The sequence below is a fragment of the Guillardia theta genome, assembly GCF_000315625.1.
Source record: "Guillardia theta CCMP2712 unplaced genomic scaffold GUITHscaffold_128, whole genome shotgun sequence".
Lineage (NCBI taxonomy): Eukaryota > Cryptophyceae > Pyrenomonadales > Geminigeraceae > Guillardia > Guillardia theta.
In genome coordinates this window covers 125,545-147,027 of record NW_005434546.1, presented here as the reverse complement: position 1 = coordinate 147,027, position 21,483 = coordinate 125,545, and the positions used below count along the sequence as shown (strand labels likewise).

Sequence of the window (21,483 nt, the reverse complement as noted above, 5' to 3'; positions counted from 1 at the left end):
ACTGCCGCTGAGTATTGGTAGTGGAGGCGAATGAGAGGAGTAGATGTATTTGCAAACAAGTTACTCACAGATCAGTCACTGTTGGCTCTAGATATTCATCTACATTGACCTTTAAAGCTAGATCAAGTTACGTTGAACTTCGGAAGTTTGAGTCATGTAAGTTGATTTTCATGTAAGTTGATCATGAAGCAGAGTTTGGTCCACGTTCACCAGTCAGTACCCCTCTGATCTTCTTCACCAATGTGGTCCATCTTAGCTGTTGGCCACCCAGTCGAGAGCGAATGGACCCATCTATCTTCAACCAGGCGAAGAACGAGCTTTCGTATCTCAAGAACACTTCCTGACATTCTTCCAGTAGAGCTGGCCCTGCGGGTAGTGTCTTCAGCCTCTGTAGTTGCTGCATCCGCTGCTCACGCGACCCCGTTTGATCACGGGAGATCACATCCCTCGCGTGCTTTTCAAAGCTCTCAACAAGGAATTTGATGTCTGAGAATCTTTTTTTGTTGTTTTTGCCATTCAACGAACTCGCAGATACAAGCCGGAGCGGTGGGATCCGTTTGCTCGCGTTCCCACAAAACCACATGTTCCATACCACCATAGCGGTTCCAAACTCCTCGGTCAGCATAATGTCGCTTTGCTGTGGACCCGCCCCGGCCCCCGCCTCATTCTGGTGTTGCAATCTTGATGCCTGTTCTTCTGTGATGTTTGACACGTTTCTCACAAGTCCGGCGCCTGACGCAGGGCTGCCTCGCGGTGGGTGAGAGGGTTGATGATAAGGAGTTTGATTGCTGCGCCCGCCGGTTTCCTCTAGCAGTACTTCCTGAATGACCTCGCGCAAGGTTTGCCGTAGGCATTCTTTCAAGCTTTCCTTGTCACTCTCGGTCACCCTGAATCCAGTAGTAGCTCCTTCGCCCCCTTGCACTGCTGAGGGAACCTGTTGCCTAAATCTGTTCATGTATTGGTTCATTTCAACCATGTCCTGCTGTATCTTGGAAAGAGATGACAAAAGCTCGTCACTCTGTATGTATTGTTGTACATGAGGAGGGATTCCTGTAGATTCCATTCTGCCTCTCGCTTCCTTGGGCATACAGCACACAACCTTGGACTTCAATGCGACAAGACATTCTTGTTCACGAAACAAGGTAGATTGCCATAGAATATGCTGTGGTTCAAGATTCGCTTTGAGAAAATCAACATGATGCAGGACTGAAGCCAAGACAAACTCCGCCACGCGATTCATGGATGCTGGTAAGGTTGGAAAGCACAAATCAATCATTTGCGTGAGAAATTCATCTCGCTGAGTGAAATGTGGTGGGAGAATAGCGAACTCAGTTTGGTGAATAGGCAACCCACAGACCGTCCTGCCCACATAACAATCACCTGCAGCTTCACAGCGAGAATTGCTTTTCAACATCGCTCCATCTGACTGTCTCCCTGACACTGCCGCACTGGGAGGGCCGTGGGTACTTCCCACGCTGCAGTATTCCGCCGCTCCTTTGGAGAACGAGGCGCTGCCAAAGTCCTCGGCACGCAGCCCCAACGATTTCATGTGAGCACGAACAGCCATCTGAAATCGATCCTCATCAGGCTCTTCATTTTCCACATTGCCGATACTCCGGGCCCTCTGCCGGTCCTCCGGGGGTGACAAGATTTTTGAAAAGATTTGCAAGAATCGTTTGCTCTGCGATCGACCTGGAAACAGGATTGTTCTATCTGGTAGGTAGCACAACAAGTAAATCCCCAATGCCAAGATGGGGCAGATCTCAGGGCAGGTAGGGTTGGCATAAACCCTCCTGGGATCCCCTGGACGGCCCCCAGTTGTCTGGCCCGTTTTGGAATGTGAAAAGAAGATTTGAAGATGATCTTCGTCCCAGCACATGTGATCGAATTGAATGCTTTCAGCACTTCCTGCCTTGCACATTAGATTCCAACAAAATATCATGTACGTCCTTGCGAAGACGTACATTCTTTTCTGAGAAAACAGCATGTTCCTAGCCAAGAGACGGTAAGTCGTCATGCTGACTGGCTTTTTGCCTCCTATGGTTTTGGGTGCATCACTTGCGTTGGAGGTATTGCAGATCTCCTTCAGTCGGCTGAAGAAATCGTGCAAGTCGATCTTCATCTGTGATGGAATTGGTTGTTCAAAAGCTTTGAAGAGGCAGGACAGAGCGGTACGATGATTGGAATACGATGCAAGTCCATTTTCTGTTGTCTCCTGTAGGTGCTTAATCCACATCAAAAAGTCCTCAGACGTGAATTCGTCAAACTTGATGGGATGAATCCTTGGTGCAGTGCCTGCCAAATTGACTTCTCGTCAGCTTCTAATGAGCAATGCAGTGATCACAAAATTGCCTGTGCTTTCTAACCAGATCTCCAATAATGCAGCTCGTGTTCCTTTCTTCGTTGGCAAGGGTGGGCAATCGTCGGAGGCAGGTTCCAGTTGCCTTTCTATCATGGCCTTGAACTCAGGAGTGAGCAGGTTGGGTTTGTGTTGATAGATGAATCGCATGAAAGCGCTCATGCTGGAAACGTACATTGCTCTTGAATTGTCACTGAAGCTCTCTGCTGATCTATCCTGTCGTGGACGTCTCTCTGCATCTGAACGCCTTGCATTCCTTCTCCCTCCTTGTGCTTCAGAGTCATTTGCTTGAATCTGAATGGCTGCGGCTGGTTCAACCTGCATACTCATAGGACCTTGAGAATGATCAGCTGCCTGATCGCGTCTCTCAGCTGCATTATCATGATCCACCTGCATCTTTGTCGGCAAAACAAATATTGATAATAAATTGAAATTTCTGAAAGTTGATATTCAAATTATCAAGGGTATAATTTTGAATATATTGAAAATTTTGAACCCGGAAACGTATTTTGGATCAGGCCTGCCTCGTGGGCCCCAGCGGGCTGAAATATCTATTACCTAATTCAGTTCTTGCCCGACGAATCCCCTTATAAACCAATATGCTAGCACTGGCCGCGTCTTTCCATGCGTCCATGCGACACATCTCATCGCCCTGCTGCTTCTCTTCTCCTTCTACATCTTCCCTTCAATGCTATCCTTCGCGCTCATCTCCTTCCGCTTTCTGCTACCATCCCTTCCTCACCTCTTTCCATTCCTCCCCATCACACCAACCTTCCCTCTCCAAGCACGCAAAATCCGTGACGAGCAGGGTCCGCATGCAGCAGCAGTCAGAAGCGAGATCGTTGCAACCCAATCTCCTGAGCAAGTACACGAGCGTCTTCGTTGTACTCCCACTCTTGTCCAACGTGTTTCCCTACCTCATCACAATGGCGCAAGCAGCAACCGAACAAGATGAAAGAAGAACGCTCATCATCCTGTTCCTGATTTTGAAGAGGGTGTATCTCTACTGCATGGCCATTAGCATAGTCGATCTTGCGGCTCTGCGATCAGTTGATCTTCCATCATCTTTGGGCAGCAGACTCAAGTTACTCAACGATGAGATCTTGCAATCCGTTGGAACAGCAAACATCTCCAAGACCTTCAATGATGGAGAGGTGATCATCGAATGCAATTCTCATCTAAAACTGGCACAGGTGGCCAAACAAGCTTATGCAAAGCTTGATAATGTCAGTGGTGTCAGCATAGCCTTCTTTCTCCCTGCATTCCTAGCCTTCTCCTTGTTTTCGTCCTTCTTCTTGTTTGGTTCAACATTATCCAACATGGATACGAGCAGTTCGCTCCTCTCTAGCGAGGTGTTACAGAGCCTGAAAAGATCACTGAATGTTTTGCCTGTGCTGGTTTGTCATCTTGCCTGGTGCAGCGTTGTTTCTTACAGTTCACTTGCAGTCTGGAGCTGGTAATTTTGCAGTTTGCACCCTTTTCTTTCAAGTGGAGGTACGGAACTTTCTGTCCTGGCTGGGAGTTCAGGCGAAAGACAATGAGGATGGCCAAAAGACTAGTGTATCGAACCAGATCCCTCTCCTCTTGAGCACTGCTGGGGTCCTGTTCGCATTCCTGGCACCTTCCAGTGTCGCTTGGCCCATGAGGTGTTGCTGCACGCATCAGCTCTCGGTTACTGACTTCAGCTGAAAGAAACGCCATCAACAGCTGTATTGCCATCACGGCTGCGCGTTCAGTTCAGCTCGCGTCACTTCCCGTCACTGTCGCTGCTCTTGGAGGATTGGTTCCTTCACTTAGTCCGCGCGATCTCTGTACCCCATGACTGGAATGAAGGTGGCGTATGACCTTTTCGGGGTCTATGGATCTTCTTTCCTCGTTCCTCCTGCTTCAGCTGCTGAACCAGCAGCCTCTGTAATGGAGTCTGTGGGTAAGGTTTGTTGCATACTGAATCTTGACAGTGACATTTTGATAAGCTAGAGCCAAGCTCTCGGGATCGTCATGGCAGCCTGGGCTGCTTGAAGTTGTGATTGATGGAAAGCCAACGGACGCACTTGGACTTGCAGACGCTGTCTTCCCGGTAGATGTAATATTTCTGTTCTCCATCACTCAATACTTCCAGGCAATGTTGACCGGATGGGCAGCAAGATTTGACAAGGACAAAACAAAGGAATCGGAAACAACTTCTCCGGGCGAGGGTAAGACCGCCATAAAGGGTGCAAGGAATCATGAGATTATGGATGATTTGCAGGACAAGTAGATGTACAAGAGAAGAGCAACTGGTACCTTCAAGCATCTCTCGGGGGGTGAGTTGTGTGGTGTCTCTAGCTACATAATTTAATCATCATCCCTGTCCAGATATTCCGTGGGATGTTTCTTATGCGAAGCTTTCAACTCTGGAGCAGGACAACCGGCTCTACTTTTCTTGGTTCCTTCAACTTTCTTGAGCATTCTGGTTGCTGCTACCTTGAAGTCTGAGCTCGGAAAGATATGGAAATAGCCCAGCGGAATAAACTGCCTTGTTCAACCCTATGGCCACGGTATTGCCCGACTCGGACACGGTCACGCCGTCAAATCTCAGTACATACTGTTCCTTGCAGAACGGACTGACCCTGTAGATTCGTACGTCCTAGCATGATCGCTGCGGCAAGTTCAAATGCTCCAGTTTGGCTCGCTTCGAAGCGGCCCTCCCTGCTCCTGATCGCTGCCCTAAACACTTGTAGCCTCTCCTTGAACTGTACCGTGAACTACTCGACTATCAAGTCGGCACCAGCATTCTAGTAGATGTGTCCAGTACGCTATCTGTATTTTTCCTTGTACAAAGATCACCTACAATACTCTAGCAGTGGTACTCTAGTCAGAACTAGTACTAGCTAAGTAAATGATACACTGATTGAAAATGTGATGAGTATTCCTATCTGAGTCACTTGCTTTGTGAGATGCAAGTGACTGAAACCTGTGAGAGGGAGAATTCTGCTTGGGGTCTTTAATCTTTAGTTCTTTATCTGTAGTTCTTCATGCCATATCGGGTGGACCTAAACCCTAAACCATGATGTTTCGGATGGTTTCGATTTTTTCACTAAAAATGTGAAGCATTCTTTGAGGGATCTCCAGGTTTTAAGTTGACTTTGGAAACAAACCAGCACTTCTGTGAAGAATGTGAAAAACACATGTCGGCAGCAAGACAGCATGACTTTGAAATAGTTAATGGCTTGCACCAGTCAAGCACTGATGTATTCAACCAATGTCAAGCTCAAGACTAATCAAGCTTCATCTGCTGGACATCCCATCATCCTTAAAGGCTCAGGAGGAGGCTTCATTAGACGCATTTCTCACCTTACAGGGTCAAGAGCTTAACGTATCGGTATCATTCCAGGAGGCCCGAGGACAGCTCAGGCCTGCAAGCTGTGGAAATAGGATTGAGGCACCGGGGGTCCTGTTTGAAGATTTCATGAGAGAGTGGAGCAAGGAGTCAAGAGACTCGCGGGGTTCTGGTCACGGCTGCTGGCTCACGGTGTTGCCCGGGCAGACATCACTGTCACTGATGAGTCACGCCCTGCAGCCGTGACCTGTCTCAAAATGACGGCTGATTTTGCCTGACGGCCGATTTCGCAACTGTTGGTTGATTCCGTGATTCCGAGCCGCATGTTCGACCCCTGTTGAGAACCTTTGGTGGTCCAGGTAGGTGGGGGTGGGGCGGAAGGTGGCGGATTTTCATCGTGCGACCGTACGGAAAGGAGGCTGCACGATTAGATCCGCATCTCTTCGCGAGAAGTCACGTACCATCCCCTGCCTGTCACGTCATGAAAGATTCTTTGGTACTGCCAATCGACCTCTTCGTTATTTACTACAGGGAATCAAACTTGAAATCATATCTTTCCGTTCTCGAGAGTGTAATCGTTGCATGGACCTCGCATGGTCGACGTCTTCCTCAACTTCATAGGAGTACCTACCCATTCCACAAGACCACCCCCACCTTTAAGTATAAGTCACACGAAGGATATGAGGTAGGGTGTCCCTTGCAACAAGGGTAGGGTTCACCCATTGTTCCTAAAAAAACAAATAGTGCGACATTTCCCTCCGTTCCCCAAATCCTCCGCCCCCTTGTCCCTCCCCTACTTATACTTCATCGCAGTGCTCTAGCACCCTCAATCCCTTCAGCCTCTTCAGCCTTGTATGGTATTCGAAGTCCCCAGCCAAGTGCATATCTCTCACACCGATCTTCCTACTCCCCCTTCAATGCGTGGACCTGCTCCTGATAAGCTCAACAACATTTCAGCATTGGACACTGACCGAACCGTTCGTCTTCTCACAAGACAGAAGCGAGAAAGTCCAACAGAGTATCCCAAGGAAGTAGTCATAACCTTGGCGACTATAGCACCATTGTTCAAGCTGCAGCAATCGGAGGCAGCGAAGTCCTTGGTACTTGTGATTTTTTTCACTTGAAATTTGGTGTTGTGACTGTAGCCCACAGGGAATCTCGTTATCGGCTTTGAAGAATGTTTGCCGAAGACTAGGCGTACAGAAATGGCCCTATCAGCGGAAATATAAATCAAGTTTCACTGTGGAAGGGTCATGGAAGGGAGAACTGCAGGAGCTGTTTGAAGAAGCCTTGGATCATGTTCAACGATCGTCGAGGCCAAAATGCTTCTCAACTCATTATCGCTGAGCCACAGAACAATGATTTGGATAACACAAGCTATCAGTGCTCAAAATGCTGCATAAGGATGGCAATCGAAAGCGATGATACTGTCTCTCTACTCTATCGGGTCAAAAGTAAAGCTTGACTGAAGCTGTCACCCCCACATGTCTTATCGGAATGTTGTAGCCAAAAACCACAGTTTTGTACTTTGTTCACTTTGGCAGTAATCAATAGCAGTTGAAATCCAAGATGTGGCAAATGCGATGGCGTGAAGTCGCATTGAAGCAACATGACAGTGCAAATTCTTTGCAAAACGTGGACAGCCTGTTGTTGTTTCCAAATTCGAAGAACTGGCTAGACTCCCCGCCATATCATGTGTTGACTAGCTGAGTGGAGAACGCAAGAAATTGATAGATCTACATCATGAAATTGAATGCATAGTGGACACAGAGGAATATTTGTTGGCTATCGTAAAATTTTCAATAAATCACATTGAGCAGAACGCAAGAGTGATACAAACTGCCAGCGTAGTCATCGTGACGAAACCATTAGGATTAGAAGCAGCTGAGTTTTGCAAGTTTTCTGCGAGCAAACATCTTGAGCATGAAATTTACAATGTCAAATATTTACCTCGAGGCGTGTAGGAGTACCAAGCACCTGCTCGAGGTTGCCAGGCTCTCACGTCTGCACTAAGCTTGACCCCAAATCCCTGAGTTCCTTGTTCACAGGAGAATGAGCGACGTTGATATCACGTTACCTTGAAGTGAAAATCGTATTTCTGTTCCTTGTTGTGGGATTTCTCAACCTTCGCACCGGGCACGCGTCTGATACATCGACATTAGTATACGATGCGGCTACAGTGACTATGTCAACCTGGCTTCGGAGTGCTTGTCCATTCTCTTGCCCTCCTTCTTGGACGGACGCCAAGTGCTCTGGTGCGCATGCAGATCGTCTTTCGCCAGATGCGCAGGGGGCACGAGGCGATGGTTCGCATGGAGTAGTTGGACCTTGGACACCTTCTTGTGTGAGACTGGAGAATGCCTCGTCTCCATGCTCGCCTTGATTTGCGACAGCACGGCACTTCCTTCTTGCATTATCCTCCTAATTTCTGATCGTCGCTGCTCGGCAAAAAAGGATTGCGGGTCCCTGACTGCCTGGCGCGGGGGGTACTCAAGGACAGAAGCCGGAGCTTCAAAGGATACACTTCCTCTGTAAGGAACAAACCTCGATTCCTCTGGTACCGGCACAAAGGTCACGAGCGGCGCTGAGTGAGCATACATTCCAGTTAGGTCTGTGCCCATCACCGAGGCAGGGAGAGGAGAGCTAAGAAGAGCCTGCTCCTTCGCCCGGTGCAAACTTACAAGGACAACCAGCAGACCGAGGACCATTGCGGCAAGCAAGCAACCTTGCCGCATTGGACCCTCGAGCATGGCTGGATACTGCTGGCCCTGGTAGTTCCTGACTGCGAGTTTTAGCCTGTGATGAACGTGAGCCAAGGATGACACGAAGCGCGCCTATCATGAAGGGAAACCCCCTTGTCTAAAAGGGCTAAAGCACATCCGCGCTCGTCAATGGGGTACGACCACTTGTACATTGCAGAAACCTCATCTGCGATACACATTGCCTGCGCTTACTCTCATGCTCTCACCCTCATGTTCTTGCTATCGTTATCTTACTCTCAATTCCATTCTCTCATATCTCCTCTCTCATATATCTGTCTCATACCATCTCGCTCATGTTCTTGCTCTCGTGTTCATGCACTCTTAACCTCTTGCCGCCCCTACCAACAGCTCCAACTCTCTTCTCCTTCCCCCGCTGCCCCGCATTCCCGATATGTGAAGAGTCGAAACGTGACCGCGGCAGATGGCGATCCATAAAGACTGAGAACCGGAGCGGGCCCGGATTGGTCATTGTATCTTCAGGGATACTTCTGATGCCATTTCCAATCCAATGCGTCCTCATCAGCGAACGAATCTAGCCAGACTTGCTTGACTCTCACCTCCTCCTCCTCCCCACATCCACATCCTCTCCTCCATCGTTCTTTCCCTTCAGCACTGTCCTCACCTCTCTTCTGCCCTCCTCTTCCAGTCTCTTGTCACCCTACTCACTCCTTGTCTCGCGCGATCCCATCCTTCTTGCCCTTGCCCTTCCCTCGAAAGCCTCCTCGTATCAATGCACCCCCACCAACTCCCCTTTCCCGCTACCTGCATGTCTTTCCGCTTCCACCACTCCATTTATCCATCCCTCTCCCTCTATCGCGAGCACATAAATCTTCTCGTTTAGTTGACAATGCTCACCTGCTAACTTTGCCCTTTTTGTTCAGGAAGGAAAGCGATTTAGTAGAATGAAGGGAAACGGCCCTGGGAATGATCTGCCCTCCTGCATCTCTCGTGATCCTCAACATCATCTGCATCAAATGCGGCGACAAAGTCAAGTCTCTAGATAGCAAGAAAGCATGAAATGCATCGATAGCAATCATGGTTGTTGGTAGGCAATCCCCAGGGCTGGAGCTATTCATTCAAATTTCTTTCTTCTCTGTTCTCCAACTGCAAACAACTGACAGCAGCATCGCCCGACAGCTTTCAGTTCCCTTCCAGCATGCCACGTTGCGCGTTCGTGGTGGTTGTGGAGCTCTTACTGACAGCATATTCGTGGCAAGTGACGGGCAGTTCTTCCGAAGGTTGAACACAACCGCCGCTGGCAGTGAGCAGATGGAGGACGACTCGTTGCCTGCGGTCAAGATCATGGGGCGAACTGCGAAACCGAGCAATGTCAGCCGTCTGATGAGAGAGGTTGTGCGTTGCTGGTCGACCTGGCGACATACTAAATTTTGACCTTCAGATCGCATTCCACCAGGGCTATCATTTCGATTGCCCGGAGAGCAAGGGGTACAAGTTCGAGGGCTGGATTGACCTCATGACAGCCTACCAACATCTCAACGGAACGGATGAGTGGGAAGAGATGAAGAAGTTGGCAGATCCGAGTGAAGTCGCTGCATTGGATCGACGTCTCCAAAGGAGGAAGCTCCAGAGCGCGCTGAAAAGTGAAGGGGACTTCAGTCATGAGCTTGCAAAGAGATCGTTCCTCGAGACTGAGGTTCCGCAGCTGAAGAATGCGCTGACTTCCAGGCTCTTACGGAGGAACCAGAGTTACTTCTCGATACACTCGAACCCCAACAACCTCCGTGGAGGCTCGGACCTTGACGACATTCTGATGGACGACGCCAAGTGGTTGGAAGACATGAAAAGTACTCGACCAGATCTGTTCTCAGCTCCTGCTGCGGCCCCCGCACAAGCGCCGAGTGCCCAGAGCGGTCAGGCCGGTGAGGAGGAGGTGGAGAATCCCGAGAAGAAGAGGAAGCTTTCGGAAGTGAGGCAAAGCAAGTCGGAGAAGGCTAGGTGAAGAACGATGAAGACGAGAAGAAAAGTATGAATCTGTTCCTGCAGGGCATTGAAGCAAGAGGCAAAGATGAGGCAGAAACTCCAGCAGGAGGCGGTTTGTTCCTTGATGCATATTGCCATCCTCCCTTTGACAAGCCCTTTTAGGAGCAACAAAGGCTGCTGGAACTTCAATCGAAGGTATTGTTTTGTGAAGTATTGAGTTTGAGAGGGGGCGGCGATAGTGATATCTTTGATGATGACGATGATGATGGCAAGAAGGATTCTGATGAGAAGCTTGATGATTTTAAATTCCTATGGTGGTTGTAGTGATTTTGGATCATACCATCTTTCATCTCTGACTTTCTCCGCAGCTATTTATGGAAGCGAGCCATCAGGCAAGGACATGCGGAAGTTGAAAGTTGGATGTCGCTGACTGCTCACTACAGGTGCAACCGCCTACCATCGTCATTGCCTCTGAAAATGCAAAGGCGGGAGAGGAACGCGAGAGGTAAAGTGCGTTCTCGCCGTGAAAATCGCGGTGAATCTCCTTGAGCAGCGAACAGGAACAGGTTCCCAAGTCCTTGGCAGATGGTTTCAACCTCGATCTTGGCAACGAGGATGAAAATTTTGAGAATCTTGCGAGGCAGTGGGGAACGCAGTCGGACGTGAAGGAGCCGGAAGGAGCTGGGGAGCTTAAGGGCGATCAACAAAGTGAGGAGCTCTCAGAGTGGTCGGAGGAGGAGGGAGAAGGACCAGATGGTACAAGGATGGCCGATGGAAAGAAGGAAGCGAAGAAAATGGTGGCAAAGGACAAGGGAAAGACGACCGCAGACAAGTCAGGAGGTGATAGTGATACTTCGAGGGATCACTTGTGGATCGAAGACCTCAACGCCTCTGCCAGGGCAGCCAACTTGACGCTCTTTGACTACTGCAAGTTTGTCAAGTCGAAGCCGAACGATCATTCGTTGGAGCTGTGGTCGCTTGCTCGAAGGTACATCAACCGAGAGCTCAAGCAGTTCAAACGATTTCACGTCATGGCGTTTGACGACATGATGATGGAGTCGATCGAGCTGGCTAGGAACAATTCGTACCACAACGCCTACCAGCTCCAGTTCATGCGCATGTTTGAGAGGAGGAAGATCCTAAGAGAGGAGGGGCTCCTGCTGAACGAGGACGCGGCTGACAACTCTAGCCGTGAAGTTCTGAGAGCCGGGTGGGAGGCAAGAGACAAAGCGCTTCTGCAGCTGCAGAAGCAATCCCCGTCGGGGTTTATCAGGGAGGAGGTGTCTGCCAGGTTCAACCAGACTGTCCTGATCGAGAACGGGGTGGTAGACGAGAGCCTCCTCCTCTCCCACAGCGATGACTTCTCATCGTTTGACAACCTCCCTGACGACGACGACGACGAGAGCGTCGACGAGCGAACCCAAAAGAGGGACAAGGAGTGGGAGGCTCGTTACCTCGAGCTGCAGGCTTTCCACAGGCAGCACGGACACTCCAACGTGCCCAAACGCCACGTGGAAAACCCTCCCCTGGGGACGTGGGTGATGACGCAGAGGAGTAAGATAAGGAAGGGGCTGCTAGCGGCAGAGAAGAAGTTGTTGCTGGAGGAGCTTAACTTCGAGTGGGAGCTCAAGAAGAATAAGAACACGAAAGTTGGCAAGGCAAAGACGACCCGCGTGTCTGCTGCCCCGGGGGCGGCAGCCAGGAGATCTGCCAAGAAGTCGGCGGCTGTCAAGCAAGTTGAGATGGACTTGTCGGCGTTCCTTGTCAAACACAAGTTGCTCGATGACGTCGGGCAGCGCGTGCTGGAAGCAAACGTGAGGGGATAGGTAGATCATGACTGGGTTTGACATCTTGACTCGGCAGGTTTCGCTTGCCCAGCTAGCAGCCATGGAGAAGGAAGAGCTGGTGGAGAAATTCTCCCTCAACATGGGGCAGAGAAAGGTAACTACAACCCCAGTCGAGACTTGCTGCTGATTGTTGCTGCAAGGACCTTGAACAGGCCTTGGAGGACGAAGGTAACTTACACTGCCTGCTGCGGGAAGAAGCTCAGGGTATCCAGGTCTTGTCGGAGCAGCAGCAATGAAGCTGCGAGGAGGGAGTTGCTCTGACGTCCTCCTGTCGTTTGTGTCAGGGAGGCTGAGGGTGCGAGGGGGGGCAGAGGAGAATGGGAACGAGGACGAGGAGATGAAGGAATTGATCGTGGCTGAGGAGAAGAGGAGCGGACCCGAGCTGCAGTCTCGAGCTGAAGACAGGAAGGAAGAAGGAATGGAAGACGAGGAGGAAGAGAACTTGTGGAAAGGACAGGAGTGGAGAGAGAAGATCGGCGAGGACGAGGAGGAGAATGAGCAATGGCGGGGCGGGGAGGAAGAGGTGCAGGGATCGAATTTACACGCTCGAGAAACACCTGTGGGTATCGATCTGAACATCCCCGTCATTCATGAGGATGGAACGGCTCTGAGTGTGGTGAGTCTTGAGATAGAGGGAGGAGGAGGGTTGATGAGCGAGGCTGTGGCAACAGATTGAAATCCTTCAAGCCATGGGCAAGTTGAGAAACAATGAAACAGAACATTACAAAGCTCTCGAGGTATTCCATGTTTGCAATCTCAGTTCTAAAGACCTGTGTAGATCCAAGAGGGAATCCAGTCGCACAGACTTGCCCTGCAAGACAGTCTCGTGAGATCTGCTGACATCATGAAAGCTCAACAGGTAGTGGCCGTAATCTTTTTCGTTGACAACTCACGTTTGAGGTGTGTGTTGCTTCAAGTTGAGGGAAGCGACAAAGATGTTTTATGTGAAGAAATATTTCTCAGAGAATGCGATCGGGTCTGAAGGTGACGCACGTGTTCACGCTTGTTTCTTCACATTTTCCTCCCTGTCTTCTCATCACTGCCTTCCCCATCGCTTTCTCGACATGCTCCTCTCGTGACAAGCTTAATCGCCTCCTCTTGCTCGCCCTCTACACCATCATCAAGTTGAAACGTCTGCCAGATCAAACCAAAGTCCTGCAGCATCTTTTCGCTCACTGTCCGGTCAACTGGTTTGGCTGCGGACTAGAAGTGGAAAGAGACGTGAACAACATGGTCGAGTGTCCGGGCATCATCGGCGAGCGGGAGGAATGGAAGCAGCACAGAGGAAATGAAACTTTCACTCCTGGTGAACCTCAAACGCCTCGACCGTGAGCTCAGTCAACTTTCTCTATCCTTACATGACCCTGCAGGACAAATTTCAATGCATCAGTGGTACAAATGGTTCAAAGAAAACAAGAACTTGAGCGTAACCGTTGAACTTCCTGGGCACCTCAATGACCTTTTGCTCTCAGCTTGCAGGCGTCGACTATGAAAACCTAGTCGTCGACCAACTCCCACAAGTCCCAAAGAAGTGAGTTGACGGGGAGGTTGAAACGCTTCAGTGAGCCTTGGGAGCAGGATCTATGCAGAGAGCGTGATAGGCAGGTTGGAAGGTCGGAGGCAGCCAGCGAGGGCCGAGGGTGTGAAGCTGACGGCTGCTGGGCAGAGAAGAAGCACGTGGAGGATCGTTTTATGGTCCGGCACATGCAACGTTGGAGAGGTCGAGCTGTGAAGTTTGTCTCTGACTTGCCGTCAGTCGAGGGATTGATCGAGAGCATGTGGAAAGAAGGGTATGGAGACGATTGTCTGCACCGCACTTGCCTCCTAGCTCACTCTCAAACGCTCTCCCCTGCTCAGGTGGGACGTGGAGAAACTTTTCGGGGAGCAGGCGAATGTGATCCTCCGCTCCAAGTATCCTTATTATCCTCTCCGAGGAACCGTGAGCTCCCGTCCTTCTCTTCTTTCGTCCCCTTCACCGATCATCGCTCCATTCTCCTTCTTTCACCTTGTCACTTTTAACTGCCGTCTCTCCTCCATCTCTGCTCGTCCTCTACCTCTCCCTCTCCCCCTCTCCCTCTCTCTCCCTCTCCCTCTCCCCCTCCCTCTACCTCTACCTCGCCATCCCTCTCCCTCCCTCTCTTTCGTTCCTCCTCACGCTCTTCCAGGGGATCGGCATCGAGTGGATGCGGCAGGGAGCAGAGCTCATCGTCACGAGAGTCGCCGGCGACAGTCCGTGCAGGGGGAAGGTGAGCAGCTGTGCTCCAGCTGCGAGGATGAGCCGCTGCAGGTGGAGACCGGGGACACTATCTGCTTTGTAGACGGGGAGCTGGTGGGCGTCAGCTGGAGATGTCGGGGAGTCACTGAACGGCCGGCAGGTGACGACGGAGCGGATGTGCGAGAAGCTGATACGAGGAGAGCCGGGCTCTGAGATCTCGCTCGTGGTACAGTCCTGCTGGGGTCCTGCTGGTTTGCTGAGAGGAGGCGGTAGGTGCTGCCGAAGGCGACCAAGAGGAGGCTAGAGTACTCGGATATTGAGCTGACAGACCTGGTGGAGGTGAGCAGCGGAGGGGGGGAAGGGAAGAGCGTCGGGGGAGGCGAGGAGGTGACGGGCAGCAGGTCAAGGTTCCCAGGATGGAGTTTCATCCTGACATGCTGAGGGAGCACAAGACGGTGACCCCAGACTACATCTTCTAGTCAAGCGGGAGAGAGAGCGCGCGCGGAGGAAGAGGAGGAGAAAGAGGAAGAGGAGGAGGAGGATTGTACGTTAGTAACAAACAGTATTCCAAATTATCTTGTTACACGACGAAGAAAACACGACGACTAGCAGGGGAAGTTGCTGGAGTCTCTGCTGGGGTTCACCGAGACATCTATGGAGTACAAGTAACGGTCGTTGGAGGCAGCCAAGACTGTGACGGAGGTGCGACCGAACGAGTCTGTGCTACTCAGACACCGAACCTGTCAAGGATATCAGAGCAGAGCTGGGGAGAAGGGAGGGAGAAGGCGGCAGGGAAGCGACGGGGGACGGAGGAGAGGATGGGAGCAGAAGCATAATAGAGGGGAAAGGCACTGAGCATGACAGAGCTGGCAGAAGAAAAGGCACCGGAGCTTTGATTCTCTTCCGCGTGCCAAACTTCCATCTGCAGCTGGAGGTCAGGTGGGACGAGCTAGCGATCGAGAGCTCACAGCAGGGAGCCATCTAGTCCAAGGCCGTAGACAAACTTGTTTGCCGAGCTTGTGACCAACATGCCATGCACAAAGCAGGGTGAGGTTGCTCCTGCTGTAGACGTCATGCTGACTCCTCTTCTGCCAGCTCTCCGCTCTCACCATGCGCACCCAACTCAGAGAAGGAGCACTTCCCGCTGACGGTTGGGCTTGCATTCTCGTCGCTGATCTTCGAGTAGTCACCGCAGACTCCTCCTGACCCTCCCGTGACGTATCGCCACTGCATGGCACCGTCCGCCTGGATCGCGAAGATCTTGCCGTCGTTGGAAGCAGCGTAGACTGTTCCTGTCTCCGGGTCTTCGATTGGCTCTCCTTCCACGGACGAAGTTATGCTGATCTCCCATCTCCATGTGCCGTCAAACTTGAGGGCGATGATCCTGCATGGCGGTCAAACCTTTCAAATCCAGGTCTCAAACTTACCGTCCTGAATCTGAGTTGTTCTGTCTCGTACCAAACACGATGGAGACGTCTTGAACGAGAGGCTTGCTCGTGATCTCCTGGTAAGCATTGTACTTCCATTGCAAACTCCCGTCTTTTGCACTGATGCAGTAAAGGTACATGTCCGTGGATCCGAACAGGATCTGTTCACTTTGTCATCTGCGATTCAAACAACGCAAAACGCAGGCATTCACCTTTCCATCATGAGTTACACTAGCCGCCCCTCTTATCTGTCCTCCGGTTTGAAACGTCCATGCTTCTGTCCCGTCCAGGTTGAGTTTATACAGGATTCCATCCAAGCCTCCTATCACAACCTTCCAAACTTTAGCCACATCATAGCAGCGCACGGCATGACCTACCCCTGGATCAGAGTAAGACCCGTCATAGAGATACATCATGTCAAGCAGCAGAGGAGCGGTCATCAAAGGTTGTTCTGCACGTGACACCGTGTCAGACCAAGAGATCATCACTGTCAAACGGCTGGGTCAAACTCACGGGTGAGGTACTGCCATTTCGTCATGCCGTCAGGCGTCAGGGCCCAAACCTGAACGTCGTGAGAGGAAATGCCAAGAGTCATATAAGAAGCACTACATTGCGATCTCCGCTCCCGAAATAGATCGTGTCGTCCTGATCGACAACCGGTGCGCCAACAATGGATCCTGCATAAACCTTCCAGATGACGGTCCCTGCACCAGCGCATGAGAACAATCCGTGTCGTCATCGTCCAGACGGCAGGCAAGAACAGCATCACAAGAAGCTGCAGCAATCAAACACTACGAATGGAACGCTCGTGTGGAGTATCGCAAGGGAACAGGCATAGAGTAACAGGGTAACTGCAAGACGACAGGTCGGAGCGTGTAGAGAAATGTTACACCATTCGAGATTGGGTTGATCCGATAGACAGAGCCCTGCAGTGTCCCAACAATAACGTCGCCATCGCTCAGCACGGCTGGTCTCCCGACTATTTCGCCACCGTCGACTCTCAGTCTCCAATTCTCAGTCACGTTCATCAACCCTGGAGGAAGCAACCGGTTCAAACACCCGCAACCCACAGAAATCCTTTACCTGCCCCAGTCCCACTGCCACCGAGTAATCTTGTGGTGCCTGCATAATCTATTCTACAGTACACAAGACGCAGAAGACAGAGGAGGAGTGAAACTACGTGAAGATCCGTGCACGAACTCATGGCAGCTGATGTCTGTTGTATGAAGCGACACTCGTTGTATGAACTGAAAAAGGTTGATGGAAGAGAGAATCTGCGATGGTTTACGGCTGATATGAAGAGAAGAGAATGAATAAAAGGTTGAGAGCTCTATAGTATAGGATCAAGGGTAGGATGACAAGTAGATTGGAGGTAAAGAGAACTGTAGGATGATGATGGAAGAGGAGAGGAGGGGTTCAAGAGCGTAATAGAAGGGCCTGGGGGAGGGGGTATGAAGAGCACTATAGAAGCTACTAGAGCAGAAGTGAAGAGGAGGGAGGCAGGAAAGGTGAGGAGACGGGGGTTGTACAGGAAGGAGGAAGGAGCAATGGAGGAAGGTGAAGGGGTGGGGGTACGCTGACAGAGAGCAGGGTACGTGTGGTGCACCCAAAAGGCAGAGCAAGGTCAAGGGAACCCCTTTTGAGTATAGCGACAAAACTATAAGATATTCATACTTGATGGGTTTCTGAGAGACTCTACAAGAAGAAGGATTGTGTGATCTCACAAAAGGGGTAGGGTGGTATTCATGAGGATCCAGGGGTAGTTTGCAGATGGGGGTAGGGGTGGGGGGGCAGTTGAGGATAACGAACCTCCGAGTCAAACCAGGTCAACAGCCGTTACATCCGTTGACAGTGTCACTGGCCGCGCCAGTGACGCCCGTGACCCGGCGGTGCGCCGCCCCCGGCCGCGGGGCCGCGGGCCGATCATCGGATGGCGACCGCCGCCCTGAGCGCCCATGCCGGCCCGGGCTAAGCAGTTTTTAACTTAGCTTCTTGAACTTGGGCCCCACGACTGAGCCAAAGGTCACTGAGCACTCGAGTCATCCCGGTCCCGGATCGGATGTGACTCCGGCGGCGGCCACGGTGACACTGACAGAAAGTGATCATCCGATGACTGAGCCTCGGAGGGCGGACCCGGTAGGCGGTCGGTGCCCCCCGGCCGCAGTAGCCCGGGCCCGCCAGCTGGCCCGCCGGTCACTCTGGCCGGTACTGCGCCGGGCTGCTGCGCCGGTAGCCCAGGCCCGGGGATGAGGTCCCCAATCAATGAGACCCATGGAAAATGAGTGGGGGGGCGCTCTAGGGCATGGGTGATAGACGCCTCCTCCTCCTCCTCCTCCTCCTCCTCTCCTTCCTTGCTTCTTGCTCACATGCACAGAGTGACTCCTCGAAAGAAAACGCTCGATTGAGGGCGAGCTACAGGAAGGAAGCAAACGACGCAGCAAGGAGCGCAGGGAAGAGGAAAAAGGAACAAAGACTGAAAGCTTTAGAAGGGAAGGGGACGAGACTGCTCTCTGAGCCTGCTAGGGTGTTCATGGAAGACGGGACGGATGTGTCCATGGTCAGATCGAGACTCGACGAGAATGTATGGTATGATAACGAGGAGCTCCGGGCGTCTGCTGAAGACCTCCCCAACCTTTTCTACCATCCCCCGATCCAAAACGAGGACGAGCTTGCGATCTGGATGTCAATTGCTGAGCTGCAAGCTAAGAACGAGCGACGATTCCGGGCGCTCAATAGGAAGCTCGTTGTCGCTGTCAAGCGTAACGATTTGGACGCGGCGAAACAGGCGATAGATCAAGGGGCCTCGGTGCATATCCCGAACAGCAAAGGAATCCCACTGGTCATGCTCGCTGCAGGTTCTGGGCACCTGATCGATGTGGAGGACTCCTACATAGAGCTTGATAGAGGTCAAGGGTCGCCGGCTATGATCGACTTTCTTGTAAACATGGGCGCTTCGGTCCATGCTCGCAGGAAGTGGGACGAGCAGAATGCACTGATGGTCGCCTGCCTTCGGGGAGACCTCGACTGTATCCTGGCACTGTTGCGGAATGGTGCAGATCTTGCCGACGTGGAGTACAGGAACATGACTGTGAGTACGCTGGTGTTGTCTACCCTGGATGAATTTTCGATGGTTGTGGTCAGGCGTTGGACCTGCTGCAGGAGCGAATCTTCCGAATCAACTGGAGGCTGTCCAAGAGACTCGATGACCAAGTCTGTGAATGATACATGTTGCTAATGCTGCTGCTGCTGCTGCTGCCGCCGCCGCCGCCACCGCCGCCGCCGCCGCCGCCGCCGCCCTTGGGCTGACTGATTGCACAGGAATTCTTCTCTGCGATGGTGAACCTCAGCGATTATGACGCGGATGCGAGGATGATGGCAGGAGAGGCGAGCGACAGAAACTACACGGAGCAGGAGCAGCGATTTATATCGGAGCTGAAGATGATTCAGGCAGTGATAGATTTCTTGTACGAGCAGGCTGGCGAGAAGGTCTCCAGGTACTCCATGATCTCTCCTCCTTGCCTGGTGATCTCTTGTCATCGCCAGAGTCCTGAGGATGAAGCTCCTCAAAGAGGCGGCACAGCTTGCCTCCAAAGATGAACAGAACGTGCGTCTTACATTGATTGCTCTGAGAGACGTCGAAATCACTCCTCTCATGTCGTTCCTTGTAGATGGTCGCGTTGGTTCTGCAGTATGAGCTGCAGGTACGGAAGGAATGCTACTGGAGCAAGGGGGTCTGATAGTTTGACAGGAACTGGAAGCAGAGGATAAACGGCAGATGCTGGTGTTTGTTCTAGACAACCTCTACCTTGTTCACTCAGCTTGCAGATCACGTACAACGGAAGCATGGGAAAACTGGAGGACAAGAAGGTCATGTCGGACACAAGGAAGCGAGTGGAAGAGTACAAGCTTGCCATCCGATCAGGAGAAAAGAGAGAGTGGATGACGAGATGTCTATGATGATGGAGGGTGCTGGTCTCTTCGACCTGGGCATCTCCGAGGACGGCAGGGAGAGGCATCGGATCATGGATGAAATCCATAGAAAGGCTGCTAGGTGAGGAGAGCGACGAGACGGGTGGGAAAGGGAGACAAGGAAGTTTGTTCTGTGCGTCAAGAGGGGGTTGCGGCCCGCGGGGAGTGGGTGGGGTGGTGGGGGACATTCTTGAGCGTAATATTGTCAGGAAGCACCTTGAAGGCATGTACCGGGACCTGGGCACCATCGAACGTCCAAGACGGTTGAGCACAGTGATCGATCCTTTCGTATCGCCGGTGGTCCAGGTTGAGGAGATGGAGGAGGAGGAGCAAGGGCAGAACAAGAAGCTGAGAGGTATTAGCGAATCGCCTTGCTACAGTCTCTCAAGTGTTCTTGACTTGTAGGAGCTACGATGGAGATGATTCAGTCCGCCGTGCCCTCGACCGAACACTCTAGCAGTAAGCTCTCGAAGCTGAAGCGGTAAGGCTCTACGACTATTGCCTTGCGTCACTCACGCGTGTTGTCAGGGAACTTGAAAAGGCAGAGAGACTGGGCGACACCTTTAAGAAGGAGCTGCTCCTGAAGAAGATAAGAAGATTGGAGGGCCAACAAAGCACAAAAGGCTCAAACAGCTAAACCAAGTTAATCTTGATAAACATGTATGTGTAAAAATGAATATCTCGACTTTGTATTCTTCTAGTTCCCATGCAATGTGCGACGTGACCTCCTCGCTGCAAGGATCTCAATCTTTGCTCTTCTTTTTCTTCCTGTTTCGATCAGGTAACCTACGATTTCATTAGGATCTTACACAAGAGTGCTCCAGAAACATCACCTCTTGTCCTTCTTCTTTCCTTGCTTGTGTTCTGTATCTTCACCCCCACCAGCTTCTTGGTTCTCATCAGAAGCTTTGTTCTCGTCATCTTCAACATTCATGAAGAAATCGTCTTGTTCTTCTGCAATCATCGTCGTCACAACAATGACCTAACCAATCCCCTCTCCCTCATAATTCAAAGTTCCCACAACAAACTCAAAGCATCCACCGTATCATCAAGAATGGACAGTACAACAAGAGTCGCATACCTTCATCATTGTCCGCTTCATCCTCACTCTTCGGTTCCTCCATCGACTTTCTGATAGCCTGTTCCCTCCGTTCTCTCACAACTACCCTCATTTTCTCCACCTTCTCCTTATCGGCTGTCTTGAAAAGAGAAACATACTTCATGTCGTTTGGAAAGTGGACGATGTAATCTAAGTCTTGCCGCAACTGCTCTTCCTCCTCGCGCAACTTCTTGATTGCTTCTTCGTCTTCCTCCTCCTTGAGTTGCCGCTCAACTTTCTTCATAGCTCTAGTTACTTTCTTCTTCTCGAAGAATTTGACCATGTGATATTTCTTGCTGTATTTCCTTTCCAGCTCCTGTTTCTTCTTATTCTCCATGCTGTTCTTAATCTCTTTCAACTTCTTCTCATGCGCAGCCCGCGCTTCTGGCGTCAGGTCTCGCTTCAGAAGCCGCTCAACCCCCCTGAGCTGCTGCTTGAGCGAGGAGCCCTTTTTCTTTTTCTTTTCTTGCTCCTTCATGCCTCGGAACGCCGGAGAGAGTTAGGTAGGAACCTGGATTGTGGGAGGAGAGACAGGAGGAGGGGAG

At 51.3% G+C, this 21,483-nt stretch overlaps 8 protein-coding genes across 8 annotated transcripts; 3 read left to right on the top strand and 5 right to left on the bottom strand.

Annotated features, from left to right (window-relative positions):
* Positions 1-445: 445 nt before the first annotated feature.
* Positions 446-1,261, bottom strand: GUITHDRAFT_52330 (hypothetical protein; the record flags this gene model as incomplete). Its single annotated transcript, XM_005822284.1, has 2 exons — positions 446-637; positions 935-1,261. Coding segments are annotated over 2 exons (519 nt in total), but the record flags the coding sequence as incomplete, so codon positions are not given.
* Positions 1,262-1,453: 192 nt separating this feature from the next.
* On the bottom strand, positions 1,454-1,879 carry GUITHDRAFT_46905 (hypothetical protein; the record flags this gene model as incomplete). Its single annotated transcript, XM_005822283.1, has 2 exons — positions 1,454-1,522; positions 1,604-1,879. Coding segments are annotated over 2 exons (345 nt in total), but the record flags the coding sequence as incomplete, so codon positions are not given.
* A 1,295-nt stretch (positions 1,880-3,174) lies between these two features.
* On the top strand, positions 3,175-4,856 carry GUITHDRAFT_118483 (hypothetical protein; the record flags this gene model as incomplete). Its single annotated transcript, XM_005822282.1, has 9 exons — positions 3,175-3,513; positions 3,553-3,756; positions 3,806-4,005; positions 4,052-4,142; positions 4,193-4,286; positions 4,333-4,436; positions 4,479-4,554; positions 4,608-4,662; positions 4,715-4,856. 9 exons carry the CDS (start codon positions 3,175-3,177, stop codon positions 4,854-4,856), a joined length of 1,305 nt encoding a protein of 434 aa, XP_005822339.1.
* A 2,629-nt stretch (positions 4,857-7,485) lies between these two features.
* On the bottom strand, positions 7,486-8,619 carry GUITHDRAFT_118482 (hypothetical protein; the record flags this gene model as incomplete). The annotated part of the gene is made up of 5 exons (XM_005822281.1): positions 7,486-7,580; positions 7,629-7,707; positions 7,756-7,822; positions 7,872-8,474; positions 8,582-8,619. 5 exons carry the CDS (start codon positions 8,617-8,619, stop codon positions 7,486-7,488), a joined length of 882 nt encoding a protein of 293 aa, XP_005822338.1.
* An 856-nt stretch (positions 8,620-9,475) lies between these two features.
* GUITHDRAFT_118481 (hypothetical protein) lies at positions 9,476-14,922 on the top strand (the record flags this gene model as incomplete). The annotated part of the gene is made up of 23 exons (XM_005822280.1): positions 9,476-9,790; positions 9,840-10,396; positions 10,445-10,493; positions 10,544-10,576; positions 10,825-10,886; positions 10,935-12,195; positions 12,245-12,322; positions 12,369-12,396; positions 12,513-12,844; positions 12,900-12,965; positions 13,007-13,087; positions 13,146-13,212; positions 13,436-13,534; positions 13,599-13,654; positions 13,701-13,759; positions 13,807-13,841; positions 13,895-14,018; positions 14,086-14,167; positions 14,394-14,474; positions 14,516-14,557; positions 14,604-14,669; positions 14,717-14,782; positions 14,845-14,922. 23 exons carry the CDS (start codon positions 9,476-9,478, stop codon positions 14,920-14,922), a joined length of 3,717 nt encoding a protein of 1,238 aa, XP_005822337.1.
* Positions 14,923-15,048: 126 nt separating this feature from the next.
* On the bottom strand, positions 15,049-16,898 carry GUITHDRAFT_118480 (hypothetical protein; the record flags this gene model as incomplete). Its single annotated transcript, XM_005822279.1, has 10 exons — positions 15,049-15,183; positions 15,329-15,365; positions 15,412-15,502; positions 15,553-15,827; positions 15,871-16,031; positions 16,083-16,202; positions 16,248-16,321; positions 16,384-16,432; positions 16,480-16,574; positions 16,763-16,898. The coding sequence occupies 10 exons, from the start codon at positions 16,896-16,898 to the stop codon at positions 15,049-15,051; spliced, it is 1,173 nt and encodes a 390-aa protein (XP_005822336.1).
* A 1,526-nt stretch (positions 16,899-18,424) lies between these two features.
* GUITHDRAFT_118479 (hypothetical protein) lies at positions 18,425-20,476 on the top strand (the record flags this gene model as incomplete). Its single annotated transcript, XM_005822278.1, has 9 exons — positions 18,425-18,958; positions 19,189-19,364; positions 19,414-19,474; positions 19,539-19,571; positions 19,619-19,651; positions 19,696-19,769; positions 20,049-20,194; positions 20,245-20,320; positions 20,368-20,476. The coding sequence occupies 9 exons, from the start codon at positions 18,425-18,427 to the stop codon at positions 20,474-20,476; spliced, it is 1,242 nt and encodes a 413-aa protein (XP_005822335.1).
* Positions 20,477-20,582: 106 nt separating this feature from the next.
* On the bottom strand, positions 20,583-21,416 carry GUITHDRAFT_118478 (hypothetical protein; the record flags this gene model as incomplete). Its single annotated transcript, XM_005822277.1, has 3 exons — positions 20,583-20,625; positions 20,673-20,793; positions 20,921-21,416. The coding sequence occupies 3 exons, from the start codon at positions 21,414-21,416 to the stop codon at positions 20,583-20,585; spliced, it is 660 nt and encodes a 219-aa protein (XP_005822334.1).
* Between the last annotated feature and the right edge of the window lie 67 nt (positions 21,417-21,483).